Source organism: Adiantum capillus-veneris, chromosome 1, assembly GCF_014529385.1.
Source record: "Adiantum capillus-veneris isolate H3 chromosome 1, ASM1452938v2, whole genome shotgun sequence".
NCBI lineage: Eukaryota > Viridiplantae > Streptophyta > Polypodiopsida > Polypodiales > Pteridaceae > Adiantum > Adiantum capillus-veneris.
In genome coordinates, this window is record NC_140931.1 from 90,332,147 (window position 1) to 90,352,268 (window position 20,122).

At 42.7% G+C, this 20,122-nt stretch overlaps 1 protein-coding gene across 1 annotated transcript in view; it reads right to left on the minus strand.

The window, feature by feature from the left end:
* Positions 1–1,502: 1,502 nt before the first annotated feature.
* Positions 1,503–20,122, minus strand: part of LOC147465170 (acyl-CoA) — a 108,317-nt gene continuing 89,697 nt past the window's right edge. Inside the window, exons 7-12 of the mRNA XM_086518608.1 lie at positions 17,039–17,105; positions 16,901–16,951; positions 13,292–13,344; positions 2,311–2,521; positions 1,999–2,169; positions 1,503–1,858 (exon numbers count right to left, since the gene is read on the minus strand). Coding sequence (XP_086374734.1) covers positions 1,799–1,858; positions 1,999–2,169; positions 2,311–2,521; positions 13,292–13,344; positions 16,901–16,951; positions 17,039–17,105 — 613 coding nt within the window. The 3' untranslated portion in view covers positions 1,503–1,798. The remainder of the gene's footprint in view (positions 1,859–1,998; positions 2,170–2,310; positions 2,522–13,291; positions 13,345–16,900; positions 16,952–17,038; positions 17,106–20,122) is intronic.

Below are 20,122 nucleotides of genomic sequence, written 5' to 3' on the forward strand. Positions count from 1 at the left end.
TCACTTCTACTTTACATCACAAAATGTGATAAACAACCTCCATTGTCCAATGGATGTGGGTTGCCCATTTGTCTGGATCTTGAAGGTGTGCCAAACTATCACGTGGTTCTCTTTGAGGGCCGCATGACGTAAAGCACGCCACCATTTTCAGGGACAATCCTTGATTTGCCCTAATAAGAGTTCTACATGTGATAAGTGGATATGGTCAAGACAAAGGTTTCGTTGAAAGGCTCAAAATTGGAGTAAGGCTCAAAAATCACCTGTAGAGGTTTCAAAAGCCTCATTGCCTACTTGATCAGAGAGTTCTCAATTCACTTCAGTTAAGTTGCCGCAAGCTTGTATAGTTTGGGATAAAATGTATCTGGTCCAAAAGTTCTTTGTTTTCAACTCAAGCTTTCCACTCTCAGAAAAGGAACCTTCCATCGATGGCCCATGATAGACGGCCACACTTCTAAATGAAAATATCAGATTGATGCATTAGCCCATAAAAACATGTGTACTCTCTACGTCTCTATAATGGCATCCTCTAGAAAGGAGCAAAATCTGTATAGCTAATATGATCGAATCCATTCAATTTTGAAGATCGTAGTGACCTATTGAATTGCTCAACCCCTTACACCATTCTTCAATTTATCCAATCCTTTTGAATGTCCCCCATAGCCACTTGAGAAGTTCAGAAAAGAGCTTGTCCCAAAATCCAAACTTTTGAGCTTTCCAGCTCAAGATTGAGCTCATCACAGAACTTGGGTAAAGTCCGAAACAACCTTAAAGGTTTCTTCCCATCTATGGTTTTTTGGTGGGTACTAGGTACTTTTAGAGGTTTCACTCTACCTACCTCTGGCTACAATAACAGCAGGAAGGAACCAATCAATTGTTTTAGTGGTGTCCGGGACGATCCCTCACCTCTACCAAGGATGGTTATTCTTCTGTTTGTCAAGTTCTCTAGACCTTTACTCTTCGGGTTTTCCTTTCTGACACAATCTCCCAAAGCCCATAAAAGTAATGTCTTATTTGTAAAGTCATTTATTATGGCACACACAGACCCTTTCTTTTTCAACGTCTCCCAAACCGCATAAGTGCAGTCCATTGGGAATCTTCTCAAAAAGTAAAATCTATTTTCTCTCTAGTGAAGCAATCTCAGACTTCAGGATTGTCTTGATTTAAAATGACCAATCATTACTGAATTAATTGAACAAACCCAGCATTGCCCATTCTCAACATCATAGATAATGGAAGTCGAATCTTGCCATGAGACATTACCCCAAGCCATCAAATTAAAAAACCTGCAGATTTCACAGCTCTTAAAACTTACAGAAATGCAAATACAGACGGATACTAAATGTTCAAATATAGATTTCAATCAAAAGGATATGTTATGTTCCTAGAAATATTCGCAGGTAAGGGATTTTAGAAAAAGGGGTTTTAGAAAGATGTCTTGAACGCAAGTTATATGGTAGTATTACGTATAGTGAGGCCCCCAAGGATGTCCCTTGTGTTTGCAGTCAAAATTAACAATTACGAATCATTAACACCTTCATAGAACCTGGAGTTTACAAATTTTCATGATGGAATTTATATACAAATATTCACATTAATAAATGTGAGAGTAAATCAACTAGGGAGTATATTATATTTAACCATGCAGACCTTTCTGCCTGCTTCCTTCTCTCTGTTGATAAAGAAGCTGCTTCTGTTAAGGGACTAGAACAGATACTTTGTACAATCACATCAAAAAATGCGAATGATTTAAGAATGTTAGTTGGATGGGCCTAGTACTATCTAACTACATGCATGAGGCTTAGGTGGTCTGGCCTTTGAAGGGTCCAGACTCTGTTAGGTAGTCTTTGGCACGATTGACCTGCATTCGGCAACAGAAGAAAGCATAACACGCAAAGATATCACACACACAATACGAGTCTTCAGCATATTAAACATACACTCAGACGACTACCTCAAACTTACGGAAAAATATATAATGCAAGGTGGGAGGACTCAAACCTGTGAAGACTCCCGCTTTAAAAACTCTTCGACTGCCTGTTTGAACATGTCATTAGGAAAGTAGTGTGCGCTATATGTAGTCGTTGGCATGTAACCACGCTGAAGTTTATGCTCTCCTTGAGCACCAGCTTCTACTTTCTTTAGTCCCCATTCAATTGCAGCTTCAATAGCCTACAACAAAATATTTCTCAATGGGTTTTGCCAAGAAAGCATCCATGATCCACAGACCAGATAAAAGAGGAGAAACTACTACAAGTTATGCAACCAAGAAGCAAAGACGAGGACCATGGAAAGGGTAAAATGAAAACTGACCTGATAGTAACAAGTCTCAAAATGTAAATTTGGGTAATATGCTTTTGGATGGCATCCCCACAACCTGCCAAACAATGTGTCCCCTCCTATTACATTCAATGCTCCAGCTACGAGTTCTTCCTCCTCTTCAGCCACAATGAGTAAAATACGGTCTCCCATTCGAGATCCTAGCATGTGGAAGAAATCTCGCGTCAAGTATGCATGCCCCCACCTGAAAATTTTCAAAAAGCTGACTAAAACTCACAGATACATTCCAGCTAAATGAGACTTCAAGAATCTCTTTCTTCAAATTGTCTTGTTTTTATTGGTTTTTGATATATATAGTCTAACGTACTTTCAAACAGTGGGTTGCTTATCTTGGACTAAAGTTCCATTTATTACCCCCTCTTTCTAGTCCCCTATGTCACATGGAGCCCGAGACAGAGTTGCACTACACATGCCACTACCCAGTTTACTATGAGATACAAGGCCGCTTTCACTACCTGTTCAGAGAGGGCTTTCAACCACTCTCTAGAGTCATGGGGTATGAGGACCAGAGATGCCTAGGATTGTTTTTGCTCGAGTTGTGCAGACACACAGAGATCCTAATAAGAGAAGGAGGTAGCCAATCTCAGAGATGGATCATAGACTTCTTTAGAGCGGACACTAGACAACCGGAGTAGCTACTACCACAGCAGAGCCCACACTCTCCTCACACGAGAGGCACGTTGATCGACCGAGAGACCGAGCTAGGGAGATCTAGACGCCCACGACTGCGGATGACTACACAGCATCGACGAAGGCTGCATCAAAGGATTTGGATCATTCTGGCTCGACATGCACGATGCCCGGTCCAGCTACTGACCATGGAGGAAATTGATGAGATCCGCCAACGACCGATGATGGAGGTTGGGTTAAAGGCCCTAATGGCCCCCTTTATGTACATTTTTATACTTTGTCTAGGTTCACATTGAACCTAAACACATTTTTTAAAATCACTTATAATAAAAGTGGAAAGGCCTATGTGGGTTTCCCCAAATCGTACGAGCTCTCGCTCTCTCCCTGCTTTCGATCTGCAGCGCTTTAGTCTTCTTGCACTCACGCCAGGCTCAAACCTGCACTCGTTCACCTCGCACATCTCTCGGTAGCCTCTCTTTCGCACTTTCAACTTGTATCAGAGCCCTAGGGTCAGAAACAGGACCTGTGCAGGCTGCTGGACAGCAAGCTATATTGCTTTCCCGCGACGATTTTCACTTCCATCGCAAAGCTCCTTGCTTCCGGGGTCAAGAGGATCACCAAAACTGCCAAAACAGGTCTAAACAAGCTGTTTTTAGGTCAAAACAGATGATTTGCAGGTTATTACAGGTTATAACAGCAATACGCAGATGTACCAAATTTATGGGAGCACATGTATAGATGTTTACTGCAAGGATTTGAGTGAAAAGCTGAGTACACGTGATTTAAATCGTATATTCAGCTGAAAATTCATATTTGGACTGTTTCACGTAAAGAAACTGTGGTCTTTTGTATGCAAAGTCTTGTGGTTGCTCCTACTTGCTGAGATTTTAAGCCTATTGCATCTATCTTGTATACACACTTGTGGTTGAGTTAAGAGGCTGCTACCTCTTCTGCATCTGACACCAAAAGTTTGACGGAAATCAAACGGTTTGATGGTCAAGGTTTCGACCTTTGGCAAGAACGCATGCAAGGTATCCTTTTCTTAAAGAATTGTGAAAATGCATTGGAAGAGAATGAGCCGCAACGTTTGTCTGACTTAGAGTGGACCAGGTTGAATAAGAAGGCCATGGCCTACATCAAAATGGCTATCAATGATGACATTTTGACGGACATCAAGTGTTTGGACACTGCTTATGCTATATGGCAAAACCTGAAGTCCAATTATGAGAATACCACGCCTGTGAACCGGGTGCATTTGATGCAAAAGTTGGTGAATATGTAGCTTGATGACTCGAAGTCAGCTTCTGAGCATTTGAGTGCTTTTACAGGTGTGTTGAGTCAGTTGCGGGACACTGGGCTTCAGCAATTTGATGATAAGCTAAAAGCTATTGTTTTGCTTATGACATTGCCAGATACTTGGGAGACATTGGTTGTCTCCTTGAGTAGCAGTCCCAACCTCACGTATGAAGGCGTGAGAGGGTCTATTCTCAATGAAGAGATTAGACGCTAGTCTAGTAGGGAAGGTGGCAGCTCTACCTACAATACAAGAGGTAGAAATCAAAAACCAATGAGTGCAATAGGACTCAAAATAGGACTAAGAGCAAGACAAAGGATAAGGATGTCACTTGCTATCAATGTGGCAAAAAGGGTCACAAGAAACTCGATTGCAGGTATTTCAAGAAAGAGCAGGAAAGGAAGAAGGAAGCGCAAGAGAAAAAGAAGAAAGATGAGAAGAAAGGGGAAAAATCAGCAAGTGATTCCTTGAAGGATGCTGAAAATGCAAATGTATCCTCTAGCGTCGTCACTAAGGAATTGTCAGACATTGAGGAAATATTGGTTGTACCTTCATGCCCCTCAGATTTGGTGATAGCTAATGCAAAAGACATGCTTATCTCAAAGAAAGATGTCATTGATACATTGCTTAATGCTAATGATGGCCTATCTGTCACAAATTGGTGACGTGGCTAGCCCTTGCGGTGGTATACACACACACCCCGACTGCAGCTCCCAAAAACCCGCAGATATGCTGACGTAGCACCGTATAGTAGAACTTGAGATTTGGGACGTCATTTGCGGAAGCAAGCTGACGTGGCATGCTGTACGGAAACCCCTGATTTGCGCTGGATTTGCGTGGAAAAAAGCAAGAGAGATCCTACGCAATTGCTTAGTGAAGCTTTTGGGAAAAGTTGCTTTATTTTTTAAGTTGATTTTTAAGAAGCTTTTGATTTTGAAGCTTTTGGGGCTCTCTTTTAGCATCCCTTGTAACCTTCATAATAAACCCAAGGGGGACTGCCTCTACAGAGCATATGGACATAGAGTCCGAGAGCAACCGCGGGAGTTATTTTTGCTCGAAGATTAATATAAAAAGGAAATATCACCGCCAATCTTTGGGGCCAATATCTCTAGGCACGGAACTCCGTCGAGCCGTGTCGGATGAATTGTGAATTGTGAATTGTTTTGAAGTGAATCTCTGCTGTGTCGTGGTAGAATCTTCACTTGTAGTATCCGAGTTTGTTGCAATATCCCAGTCTTGGATAGTAGATTCTGGTGCTTCTTTCCATGTGACTCCATCTTTGGACTATTTTGCTACATATATCGCAAGCAATTATGGCAAGGTGTACCTTGGTGATAATTTTGCTTGCAATATTGAGGGAATGGGTACCATGCGCTTGGCTCTTAACAATGGTCAAGAGCTTTTATTGAATGACGTCAGGTTTGTACCATGCATTAAGAAAAGTTTGCTATCAGTTGGCCAGTTAGATACACATGGTTTTACTACCATCTTTGTTGGGGGTTCATGGAAGTCGCTTTAGAGCTCTATGCTTGTTGCAAAAGGGTCTAAAAGAGGTACTTTGTACTATCTTCGATGCAAAGCTTTGCCTAGCAAGTTTCTTGCTGTTGCTGAAATTGCTTCACATACGCGATTGTGGCATAAGAGACCTGGCCATATGAGCCAAAAGGGTATTGATGTGCTTTCCTCTTTGAAGAGGGTTGATGTAAAAGGCAAAAACTTGGATTTTTGTAACGATTGTCTTTATGAAAAGCAAAAGAAATCTTCTTATTACTCTGGTGTCTCTTGCAAAGCTAATCCTCTTGATCTTATTCACTCCGATGTATGCACTATGCATGTTAAGTCTTTTTGTGGTGCATTGTAATTTGTTACATTTATTGATGACTGTACTAGGAAACGATGAGTGCATTTGTTGAAAAGTAAGAGTGAGACTTTTAATGCTTTTAAGAAGTTTCATGCTTTTGTCACTACTCAAAAGAGTGCTAAGCTTAAATGTCTGAGGTCCGACAATGGAGAAGAATATGTATCTGCTGAATTTCAGGGTTTTTGTGATGATAATGGGATCAAAAGGAAGTTGACAGCCCCTTATAATCCGTCTTCTAATGGTGTGGCTGAGAGGTACAACCGTCCTTTATGTGAGAGAGTGCGTTGCATGTTGTCCATCGCTAATCTTTCCCAAGAGGTTTGGGGAGAGGCATAAAAAGTTGCAGTTCATATTTGCAATCGCTCTCCTAATAGTACGCTGAAGAATGACATTCCAGAGGAGGTTTGGTCTGGCAAACCTGCCTCTTATGATCATTTGCGAGTATTTGGCTGCGAAGCTTTTGTTCATGTACGCAATGACTTGAGAACACAGCTTGATATGAAGTCCATTAAGGGAGTTTTCCTAGGTTATGGGGAAGAAGGTGAAATGGGCTATAGAGTGTGGTTGAAGTCTATTAAGGGAGTCTTCCTAAGTTATGGGGAAGAAGGTGAAATGGGCTATAGAGTGTGGTTACCACAATTTAGAAAGGTAATTCGCAGACGAAATGTAGTGTTCAATGAGGAAAAATTGCTTAAGAATGCTACAAAATCTGATTTTGACAAGAAAACAGTCAAATTTCAGCTCGTACCACCCATTGATGTTGAAAAACAACCTCATGATGCATTACCGCAAGCTGAAATTGATAATCAGCTCGTTAACCTTGAGCCAGAAGAGGTAGGACATGATGTTGATGCTTCTAATGAGAATGGACAGGCACCTGAATTAGCTAAAAATGATTTTTAGCAGCATGATAGAGTTGAAAATGAGTTGCCTCATGATGTAGAACCGTTGCCAGAGAATGTAGATCAGTGGGTACGCAGCTCAACTCGTTTGAGAAGGCAACCGCAGAGATTTAATCTCTCTTTGCATCATGTAATGTTGTCAGATGAGGGTGAGCCTCTCACTTATGAAGAGGCTAAGTCATGTGAGTCAAGCAGTAAGTGGGAGCTTGCAATGCAAGAGGAAATTAAATCCTTGTATACAAATGATACTTGGGATCTTGTGCCATTGCCTAAAGGGAGAAAGGCTCTTCCTAACAAATGGGTGTACAAGATTAAGATCATGGATGAAAAACCCAAGTACAAGGCAAGATTGGTTGCAAAACTATGCATAGAAAGATGAAATTGATTTTCAAGAAATATTTTCCCCTGTTGTAAAGCGTATAACGTTACGTGTCCTTTTTGCTCTCGTTGAGGTGCTTGATTTGGAATTGAATCAAATGGATGTAAAGACAACGTTTTTGCATGGTGATGTTGAGGAGGACATATACATGAAGCAACCTGAGGGTTTTGTAGTTCCTACACGCGAGGAACTAGTATGCAAACTGAAAAGGGCTCTGTATGGTTTGAGACAATCATCACGGCAGTAGTATAAGAAGTTTGATACTTTTATGTTGTCTCAAGGCTTTAAACGCAGCCATGCAGATCATTGTTTGTATACGAAAAAGGATGAAGATGGTAGTCCCATCATACTTGTTTTAAACGCAGCCATGCAGATCATTGTTTGTATACGAAAAGGGATGAAGATGGTATGATGGTAGTCCCATCATACTTGTTCTCTATGTTGATGACATGCTGCTTGCCGGGAAACATAAGACTAGTCTCGATGCTCTGAAGCGTAAGCTAAATTCAACATTTGCTATGAAGAATTTAGGTGATGCAGAGCATATTTTGGGGCGTATTAAAAGAGAGAGAGAGAGCTGAAATTGTTGTTTTTATCTCAAGAAAAGTACATTGCAAAAGTACTTGACAGATTTAATATGGCTGATGCTAAGCCTTTTGGAGTACCTTTACCTCCATACACCAAGTTGAGCAAAGCAGGAGAAATGGTTAGTCCATGCATGTCAAATCCTGTCAAAGCGCATTGGAAAGCTGTCAAATGCATTCTAAGATATTTGCAAGGTACACAATCAAAAGTGTATTTGTCATGGCCAAGGTGACTTAAGGTTGCAGGGATGTTTGTTGTGTTGCAGACATGGCAAGTGACATGGATACCAGGAAATCTACCACTGGATATGTATTTGCTATTGCTGGTGGTGCAATCCCTTGGTGTTCTAGGTTGCAGAAAATTGTGGCACTGAGTACTACTGAGGCAGAATACATTTCAGCCATAGAAGCTTCAAAGGAAGCAATTTGGTTGGGCAGACTTGCAAAAGAACTTGGCATGCCTACTAGTACTCCAGTCTTGGGATGTGATAGCCAGAGTGTTGTCTATTTAGCGAGAAATTCCATGATTCATGCGCGTACCAAACACATAGATGTGTGGTACCACTTCATACGTCAGGTATTGGAAGATGGTCTAGTCACCTTGACCAAGATAAATACACAGGATAATCCTGCAGATGTTCTCACCAAGAGTCTTGCTAAGGCTCAACATGAGCATTGCATACAGTTGGTGGGAGTTGGTTAGCTTAAAGGCGTCATTTATGCCTTTAAGTGGGAGGTTGTTGGGTTAAAGACCCTAAATGACCCCCTTTATGTACATTTTTATACTTTGTTCAAGTTCACATTGAACCTGGACACATTTTTAAAGTCACTTAAAACCACTTATGTAGGTTTCCCCCAATCGTACGAGCTCTCTCTCTCTCTCTCCCTGCTTTCAATCTGCAGCGCTATAGTCTTCTTGCACTCACGCCTGGCTCCACTGGGCCCAAACCTGCACTCCTTCACCTCGCGCATCTCCCGGTAGCCTCTCCCTTCGCACTTTCAATGGATCTCCTGTGATTTCGCTCTTTTTTGAGGATACACCCACATTGTGTTGTATTTGCCCCCATTCATTCACTACTTTGGTGCCCCTTTTTCAAAACCTTTTTATTTATTTTTGGTACTCAAGACTTTGTATCAGATCCACCACATTGTAACTTTTTAGTCTCATAGGTCACTTTGGCCTTTTGAAGTCATTAATATAACATTTCGTATCTATCTATCTATATATCTATATATAGTTTCCCACAACGTATAAATACTCTTCTTCATGGGTGCATGTGTAGATGTGTGTGTGTGTGTGCGCGCGCTAATAAAAAGGAGGAAGGAGGAAAATGGTATAACCTTTCTATCACCCAAGTGTGGTGGATTGGTTATGCCATTTCCCTCATGAATAACAGGTCTTGAGTCTAACTCTCCTCGTCATATAGATCTTTAAGGTCTCCTAGGATAGTTTCCCACAACATTACTCTTCTTCACGGGTGTGTGTGTGTGCTAATAAAAAGGAGGAAAATGGTATAACCTCTCTATCGCCCAAGTGTGGTAGATTGGTTATGCCATTTTCCTCTTGAATAACAGGTCTTGTATTCAACTCTCCTCATCGGATAGATCTTTAAGGTCTCTTGGGATAGTTTCCCACGACGTTAAACTTCTTCTTCTTCTTCTTCTTCTTCTTCTTCTTCTCTCTCTCTCTCTCTCTCTCTCTCTCTCTCTCTCTCTCTCTCTCTCTCTCTCTCATATGTGCCAACATCATCACCTCTCAAGGGGCCTCCATAGAGCCTACGTGTTGGGCAATCTAAGAAAATACCCTCCTTATGTATCTTGAGAGGGTCTATAGGAGTGCCCTAAGGGCCCATAGGAAACCGCTCTCTCAAGACAATGTCACTCCTTTCCATTGATCTCCCATTCGAAAGTTCGCAAGGAGCTTCCTTTGCATTGATCTCCCATTCAAAATTTCATAAGAAGCTTCTAATGTCTAATGTTTCCTTACATCAAGAGCTACGAGAAACCTCTCTCTCTCTCTCTCTCTCTCTCTCTCTCTCTCTCTCTCTCTCTCTCTCTCCAACCGATGCTGGATCTTTTGTGATCTGTGATTTAGCTATCCCACCTATCTGCTTAGATCACACCTAGCTGTTTCAGATTCCATAGCATTTTATCCTGTCATTTTTGAAAACTGAGATCGCTTGAGAATCTGCTGCGATTGGGTATTGTGCCGACGTCGACAACAATGACAATGACGTCGGCGTTGACTGTTGTTCTAAGGGCTGAAAACTGAAAACGCTGGCCGATCTGTAAGGCTGAGAACTGGCGCTGATGTAAGGGCTGAAAATGCGGTACTGTGTCGTGGCGATGATGGTGACAACGATGGGACTATGACGATGACGACGATGGGTCGTCGTCAAGTCTGAGACCTGCGATGACCATGACGGTGTCAACGACGACAGCGTCAAGGCTGAGAAACGCGAAGGCTGAAAATTGAAATCTGTCGCGATGGATGGCTTTCTGGCGAGGATCTGCTGCCGGGTATGGAATCGGGGATGCGACGAGGCTAAAGGGATGGTATTGTTGCAAAAACGCTGATGGCTGAAATGCTCCAAAAACGCTAGTGCTACTAGGGTACTACTGAGAGAGAAACCACCTACCGGGTGCAACACTTGGAGCACCACCTTCTACTGCCTCTATTGAGTGCCCAATGGTTTTCTTTTATAGTTTCTTTAGCAATTTGCCCTACCTACTTTTCCAACAAAAGTCACTTATTAATAAATAAGTGAAAAATGTGTACTTTGGCAAAAAGGGTTCTATGCTCTGGAAAATGCTCATGCTAGCTGAATGTGCAAGAGAGGTATGCAACTATGACCGGCCAAGGCATGCATGTCCTGCTAGAGGCTCACAAGGTGCCAAGCTAGGTTCTACGCTAAGATTGACGCTAGACTATGGCAGAAGCATGTCCACGTGGCGCAAGTGAAGTGCACACGTGACACTATCCTGACAGAATACTCAAAAAAGGTGATTGGAACATGTCCCTATACATCCAACGGCCATTGCAACTCACTAGAATCCCAATATAGTTGAGATAAAGGACAACCCTTCCAAATCCAAAGCCTCCACGAGGCAACCTCCTCTGCAGAGAGATGAGGATCCACACATCGCTTTCTGCTGTGAATATCATTCCTCTTGATGAGAAAGGGCCTGTTCTTTCTAGCTTTGTTGAGCACTTTGATGAGAGTGCTCAGATATCCATCTTCACTTTGATGAGGAAGGGCCTGTTCTTTCTAGCCTTGCTTGGCTGAATTCCCCTGTGGATATCATACCCCTCTGCCAAGATATCAACCGGTAACAGTCTGCCACAACACCAACTGACCATCGACCAATTTCTAATTGTTGCCCTAGCTATTGAGATCTCTCTCTAAACACTAAATGGATAGGTATGGTGATCAAAGAATTCCATACAAGAGTCTGTCTCTCAATCTTCTCCCTCAAGCGAGGAGTACATCTGACCGAACACTTTACAGAAGTTCCAAATTTGTAACAATGAGTGTGCGAAAGGAGACAGATGCTCTCTATGCAAAGACGCATCCGTAAACAAAAAACATATCCCTTAGTATATGTGTGCATGTCTCTAACACCATCAGAGGGAGTGATTGTGGCCAAGGTGGACTGAAGTAATATCTTTCAAGGTTCATTGCCTTGGAAAAGTCCCCTGACAACGAGCTTGGTAAGAAGTGTATGGCTGTGCGACTCCGGATCAATGATGCCCAAACTCTGACATAGCCCTTCTCTGATCGAGGAGGAGGATCACTAGCAGCGAACGGGATGATCGAGCCAACTCTATTGCCTAAAGAAAGCAAAACAAATTGCCCAAAATACAGCTATCTTGCATAGACCGCGGTATCAGACCCATATCAAATATATCCTAGCAAGCTTTTAAAAGCCACAATTGTACTACATCCCAATAAGTCGTGAAAGAACATCTAGTGAGAACGTTATCATGTGGACAAGAGGAATGAGACAAACTATGCACTGCATCTCGCAACTCATCCAACGAAAAAGGAGCCATCAACTGCATGTACATGTTTGTAGTCACTCGCCTCCTCATGAAGTGCTAGAGATCAATGCATCTCGCAACTCATCCAATGAAAAAGGAGCCATCAACTACATGTACATGTCTATAGTCACTCACCTCCTCGTGAAGTTCCAGACGTAATCTCTGGCCAGCAAAACCTCTGGATTGACTGCCTATGTTGTGAACATGTGCTTGTAGAAATCCGAATCAATATCTAACACCTGATCCAGCATGACCTCTCTCTCTCTCTCTCTCTCTCTCTCTCTCTCTCTCTCTCTCTCTCTCTCTCTCTCTCTCTCTCTCTCTCTCTCTCTCTCTCTCTCGTTGTGCGATTGTGATCGCCTTGTGTCATGGATCCTACACAGCCCCAGTCACCTACTTAGCTCACGTATAGCAGTTTAAGAATCTACAATAACCTTCTTTTCACTACCTTTTTTATTTTGTAGTACTCAGACCTTGTATCAGATTCACCACTTTGTAACTTTTTGGTCTCATAGGTCACTTGGCCTTTGAAGATGTTAATATATCATTTCTATATTTTCTACTCTCTCTCTCTCTCTCTCTCTCTCTCTCTCTCTCTCTATATATATATATATATATATATATATATATATATATGCAACTGGCCCCCACATCACAAACCCATCATGAATGCCAACTCTGATAAGCAAACAACATACCATTTGTCAAATCCTAGCCATCATATATATATATATATATATATATATATATATATATATATATATATATATATATATATATATATATATATATATATATATATATATATATATATATATATATATATATATATCTGTGTGTGTGTGTGTGTGTGTGTGTGTGCACAACTGGCCCCCACATCACAAACCCATCATGAATGCCAACTCTGATAAGCAAACAACATACCGCCTGTCAAACCCTGGCCATGATATGAGCATATCTAGCAAGCAATGCGCTACTCTCCACATATATATATATATATATATATATATATATACTGCCCAAGTGAACTCTACGTCACGTGAGTGCTGGCCAAGCCAAAGATTTGATTATATCTTCATTTGTAGAACTAAACATTTTGGCATACCTTTAAAGTGAGTGATTAGTTATCAGTGGTAGATTTTTTGGATAAATGTTGCGCAAGCAATCTCTCAATGCCAAGACATAGAGAAACTAATTCATGATGATGACAGCAACATAGCAACCTTATAAACGCTTTCAAGTTTCATATGGGCAATACTTACTTGTTGTCTGTTGTATTGCGATAAAATTCATAAAATGCATCCCAATGCTGTGCCTATCCAAAATAAGACGAAGTCTGTTTAGAATGGAACTTGCAGTATAAAGCACCGCATGGAGAATTTCTAGGCTTGTGGAACCACCCACGACATGTATTCAGAGCTTATAATTCACATGACTTTGAGAGTTGATCAGTTTAATTGACAGAATCCCTTCAGCAGCGTGACGAAACAAACAATTCCAACCATTCAAAACTTCATTATTCTAGCATGTTAATTAGCAGCACGGATGTGCAAAAAGCCTTCAGATAAGACAAAAAACACAAGCACAAACAAAGCTCAAGCCATCCTAAATGTGACTTATCCGACCATAGGAATGTGTGACAGGAGGTGGATGCAGCTGAAACAAAAATGCAGGTTTCTAGATTTTACTGCTCCTGTATTCAGCTGCAGCAGGCCCCTCAGGGTTATCTCTGACACTAAAGGATGGGTCCCCCATGACAAAGTGAGGGAAGACTTTGCTACAGACTTTTAGCGTCGGAGACCCATGTCAAGAAGATCAGTTTCATGTATAGAGTTTCTCAATCACTATTATGCAATACCGTAATCAGATCGCATGCAATGCTCTTGGGAGGTATCACAAAAGCTGGCACAAGAGGGTCGATGCCATGCATGTAATTCAGCTCTAACGTGTTGACACAAACTATGGGATGGAAGTTGAGACTAATTCACAATAAATGCACACAAGGGGAGATATTAAGGGCTTCACTCCACCCATTGCCCCTAATGATGCTGTCTTATTGCCATGTTCCACCACTTCCTGTACTTCACAAAATATGACCAAGTGGGACACCAACTGTATATGGATGGTTATATGTCTTGTACTATGAGAAGGACCCTATGCCAGCTAAAAATACGCTCGCCATTGAGATTGAGGTTGGCACATCTATCATAGTTATGCAGCAGGATCAGGTCTGCAAATAATGCCGATTGGTGGTGGAGATGGAGAAGCATTATATTTGTTGATGCACTGCTGAAAAAGAGATTAGAAAAGTAATGGCACTACCTATTCAAAGAGAAGGCACATCCAAATCAGAATCTCAGCATGGAGAAGGGTGACCCCTCTCTATGTTGTGGGTCTGTGATCCTCTGGAAGAAGTCTGTAAGCTATGACTATCGCCCACCTCCTGGGATTGTTGCAAGCTCCATCACTGTCTCTCTATGTCTGTGTATCCCCAATAGGAACGTTGATCTCTAGACTCCATGATTTGTCGTAAGGTAGATTGGCATCTGAATAGAGTCTCATATCTGCATCTAATATCCTGATATGCTCTACATTTGCAAGCAAAGTGCTCCTCTCTCCACTACCTCCTTGCATAGCTACCAGATCCTCTCTACTCTGGAATTTGATCGGCTCTGCCCATCTCTATCGCTAGTCTGTGTGATGATACCCTGAGCTGGCCAATCACCACCCACGAGAGCTGAGGCCACTCGACGAGCCACCAAGAGACACACTCAAAGACGAAGAATCAGCCTCTGTAATAATGGGAGATTACCCTTGACAATACAAGATCTAGAGCTGACACACCCCCGGTCAACGCAAATGAGACACCATCCTAGAACACATCAGCATGAACAGATCTTGACACCACAATGAAAGGATATTGAGACAGCTGAGGGGAAAATCTCTTGAAAGGCATCAAGAGCATAGAAACATGGAACCCCCACATTGGGTAGGCCGAAAAAGGGGAGGGGGGGGGGGGGGGGGGGGGGGGGGGGGGGTATCTCAAGGCTAGAAGCGTGGCTGCTATCTAGAGGACATATAGGTTTCTTCACTCCTGGTCCTAACCTAGAACCGGGTGCTCTGCCTCCGCTCTAAATGTCCAATGAATGGGCTGCCCTAAGGAGGAAGCTCGGAGGAAATGCGACCCATCGCCTTGAATGATAGGGCCCTGCCTAGAAACCAAGGCGCATGCTGCTTATGCCTGCTGCAAAACACTAGTGTTGCTGCCTGCCAAAAAAACGCTAGGCTGCCTGCCAGCAAAAACACTAGGGCGGCTGCCCACTAGCCTCAAACCACAAGCCAACTGGGGCACCCTCCCTGGGGCTGAACTACAATGCCTAAGAGCGCCCCCTAGGTGCCCATATATAGGCCCATGCCAAAAGCTGCCAGCCCACACATCAGACCCCATGAGCAGGTGAAAAATCCCAAGAAAAGGGGAAAAAGATCACACGAGGGGCTACTGGCCCCTAGGGCATTGGGAAGGCACTAGACTACAAGCGGGAAAAAAATACCCCGAGGCAGAAGGAGCCTATATGGCTATGGAACAAAGCAAAAACCCGTGCTAAACATGGCTGAAAGATCCCGACATCAGAAAACTGCCTCACACTGACCGGGTATAGCCATAAAACAGCCCTCACTCCCTAACACCTTTCCCTGGGAGAAACTAGGAGCGACTGGACGAATCCAGAAGATGTCATAAATCTAACAAAACATTCCCAACCGGGAATGCATAAGGCCTACAAAACCCTTGAAAAACTCTATGTTCGCCACTCTTATATCTCTGAACAAGCCTTCAACAATCGAAGTGCATTCCGGAATGGGGAAAAAAAACATGTTCCATGTGGTTAACACCAGAAACGGGCATTCCAATTATTTATCCGCACCAATGTATTTTACATTACACCTACCAAATTCCTAAGGCTAAGCATAGGTATCTGAGAGCATGCTTCTTCCACATCAATTGCATATAGAGATAGGTTGCATATTGCACAAGCTAGACAATGATGACATTACTAGCCATTTTATGAGCACCATAGTTGCAATTTTGTTTTCTATGATACACACAAGCATGGACTATTCTACGTTATTTTTTTCTCATTTACTCCAAGCACAAGAGACGAAGCAAGGCTTTGATTCCTAAACTTCAAACAAACAAAACAGCACGGACACAAGATAAGTAGCCTTAAATTGCAATTTGATGCGTTTTCAGGTTTGGGGTTTTTGACATTTCACGATTTTGTAAGTTTCGAGATGATATTTCTTGTCCTTCACCCTTCGGCTAAGAAACACCAGGATTTCGCATTTCTTTCAATACTGAAACTTCTTAGTTTGTAGCATTTGTGTAGATCTACATGAGACTGGCTAAGCACTTGCAACATGGTGCGAATTGGGTAATTGTAGGACAATTGACCAATTTTGAGCATCTCTGAAAACTGGGAAAATAAGGCAAATTGTCCAACTAAAAACTTCGGCATTTATCATTAGTAATAAGGAATTGAATAATTGAGGTAATTTGGGAGCATATCAAATAAACAAAAAAAGCAGAAATTGTGAGAGGAGGAGAGAGAAAGAGAGGAGAAAGAGAAGCAGGAGGGAAGAAAGATGAGGAGTAGAAGCAAAAGGGTAAGAGAAGGGCAGGCGAAAAACAAGAAGAATAATAGGAAAAGAAGACGAAGTTCGGGAAAAGCACTTTTTTGCAAGAAACAAAGAAAAATATAACATTAATTCCAACGATTGCTTGACGAAGCAATCCCTTGCATTTCCTATAAAATGCATGAAAGCCCCCACCCTTCTCCCCAACTAAATAGCTTAGAATTAAAAACAGAATATACCTTAATATCACCTCCACGTAATCGTCTAAGCTGTAATCCTTGAGCTTGCACCTGCCATGTTCAATAAGATGCATTGAAATCAGCCTCTCTTCAAGGCAAGATCTTTTCTCTTGTGTATATAGAACCAATTCAAGTGACCTTCTTGCGTTCTTGCCGTATTGTCTTCCTTTTGCTTTGCTTCAAGGCCATTAAGAACTCATCAAAGCTATAAATCAGCAAAAAGAATGCATGTCAAAAAAGTTTGAAAATTTCAAGGTGCTTGCAGCTGAAACGCTCTCCATGACTCCTACGCCGTGATGAAATTCTCGCACACAAGATAAGCTCAAGCTCTGAGACCATGTTGCAAGGAAAACTTGCCTAACATGTGCATGCATTATTCATCTACGAGGGTAGAAAATTTGAACTCCCCTCCCCATCATGCCCATCTAGCTATGTCGCTCCACCCCACCCTCCCCTAGTGTTGCCCTCCCTACCCCCCCGCCCCCGACCCCACCGCCACTACTCAACCCCCTTGGTATCGACAATGAGCATGGACTCACTCCCTCAACAATAAATAAGCCCATGGATAGCAACATCAATGGGACACAAGAAGACTTTTGGCCAAGCTCACCGAGCTCCAGCCGGCATGAGGAATGGAATATAAGCAGGGAGTGCTTATGCATGAGCACATTGCCAAATGCACGAGAAAAGGAGAATGAGATCCTCCTACTCAAAGGGAAGTGGTCACCATAGGAGAACAACTCACAAGGGAGGAGGGGGTAGTAGATTAGGTGGACAAGATGGTCATCAAAAAGATAAGTACAAAGGAGAAATTAAGCCAAGAAGGTTGGGTGGGTAGAGCTCATATGTAAAAAACTCCGCAAACAAGTCCAAGAGGCGACTCAAAGAGGTGAGAACGAACTCATCCAAACCACACTTAAGTTGGAGAGGAGGCAAGCAAGATGCCTCGATGTGCACGTCACAGGCCCAACGTATTCACTAAAGGTTACCATATGGTCGCACGTGAGTGCACGATAGGGGCATTTTGTTAAGAGAGTAAAAATTTTACAAAGGAGGGAACCGTATATAAGGGTCAATAAGGAAATTTTTTGCACACAGGTTACGTCTCCCTATTTAACACTAGTAAATCCCTCAGGATCACATGCATTGTATAGACACCCACCTCTATCCCCGAAGAGGACGCTGAAATACTTTGCACCAGCTTCCAATACAAAAGAGATGGCCCGGCCCCTTCACCAAAGTGTGGAGGGCGGGGAAAAAGATAGCCCTCATCCTCCAATTTCTTCAGACAACCAAGAGAACCTCTTTTGCGACATAGAAGGTGGTGTCGTGCACACTCCCCAAATCTCTAATCTTTTTGGATGGTGATCTTACATGGATGCAAATTGAGCATAGGTGGGTATGCATGCCTCTCATCCTCCCACCCCATACCACAACGGTCATGTAATCCTCCATGGTCAAGCGGGTAAATAGGCATTCGCAGCCTATAAGACACAACACGCATAGCTTACACATGGCCATGTGGAACTGTAAAGGGCCACTAGGAATCCCCTAGGTAGACAAGAGAAGGTGATATAGGGCGAGGACACGGCACTACTCACATAGAGACTAGAGAGCCCAAAGAGGGGCTTACCAAAAGTGCAAGCACAATTTGGTAGGGCAACCAGCCTTGAAGAAAAACCCCGGCAGATATGGGGGCGCTCTAGGATTGAAAGGGCACACACCCCACACTCATGTCCCCATAATACATATGCAAAAATCATGAGGCGCACACATTTTGGATTCATATTAGATGTGCAGAATTTACCAATGACACTATTGTGTGCTAAAGGAACTACATGTTTAGTTTGGATTGAGAACTAAGATATTGTAGGTATGTGTCACAAACTACTGATGTGTCAAGGCACTGAAGACCCAGAGGGTTAGGGCTCCCAAAGCCTAACCCTAGCCAATCTGAAAATCCCAGCTGAGGGGCCTAAACCCTGGCAGAAGCAGAAGAAGACGCAGTTCTCACCAAGTTACAGATCCTTGCCAAGTGCCCAAGTATTAAAGTAGGGTTAGGATTAATACCTAGAATAAAAGCACCCACACACACAAATAACACGCGTAAAAAGATGATGACGTAGCTGTTGTACCAATGACCCATTAAATTGCGCTTACAGGCTACCGATGTGGTAGCTGTGCGGACACCCGCGTTTTACGCTGCTACCGTAGCAGGCTGTATAGATTTTTGGATTTTGTGCTGGTAGCTTTTGGTGGACGCCAGCTTTTGGATCAGATGCTTCTCGGCTTTTTATGTAAACTGCTTATAGATCACCTCAAACCTATAGAGCTATGGGCTCTCTCTCTCTCTCTCTCTCTCTCTCTCTCTCTCTCTCTCTCTCTCTCTCTCTCTCTCTCTCTCTCTCTCTGGTATCTCAAATAATATACAGTCGTGGGTTCTACAGCACACAGTAGTGAGCTTCACGCACACACACCGTCGCACACACTAATCACATTGCAGATATGAGAGAAGGAGCGTGTTACCATCGAGGAGCTCTCCACGTCGACGCAAGCAATGCAAGCCGAGGACCACATCACGAGCCCGCCTGCTACGAGCTATATTTGGTCGTAAGTACCTCAAACGACATCCGTTCTGAATGATCGAGTAGTCGTTAGAATCAGGGCGACAAGCTCTCCGTGTTGATGTCTTTGCAGATCAGTTCCGAACACTTTGGAAATTGTTGTTTTGAGTCTATCGCGACAGCGATTAGAGGTCTTACAGTTATGGTTTTGAGGGTTTAGGTGTTTGGCCACATAGGATATGTCCTTGTGAATCTTACCCTCCGATTTCGAGTCATTCCGATATGATTTGAGACTATTTCGAGCTTGTAGTGTTTCGTAGGATGCGTTGTCTGTTTCTTTGCTTTATGGTAGTATTGTGGTAGGATTAGTGACTGTAGAGTGTTGTTCGTGTTTAGCTCAGGGTTGACAATCCAGAGATTGCCTCCATGCCCTAGTCGGGTCAGCTACGTCCTCGGATTGACAGTTTGTTGGTCTGTGGAAACCTAATCAACAACGTTTCCACAAAGATTCCATTAAGATTCCTCAAAGATTCTATAAAGATTCCACATGAAGATTGTGATGAAGTAATGAAGATGAAGATGGATGCTGCAACATGAAGATACGAGTTCATGGACGTCATCGAATATCCCGTTATTATTATTTTGAGCCATTACGGCC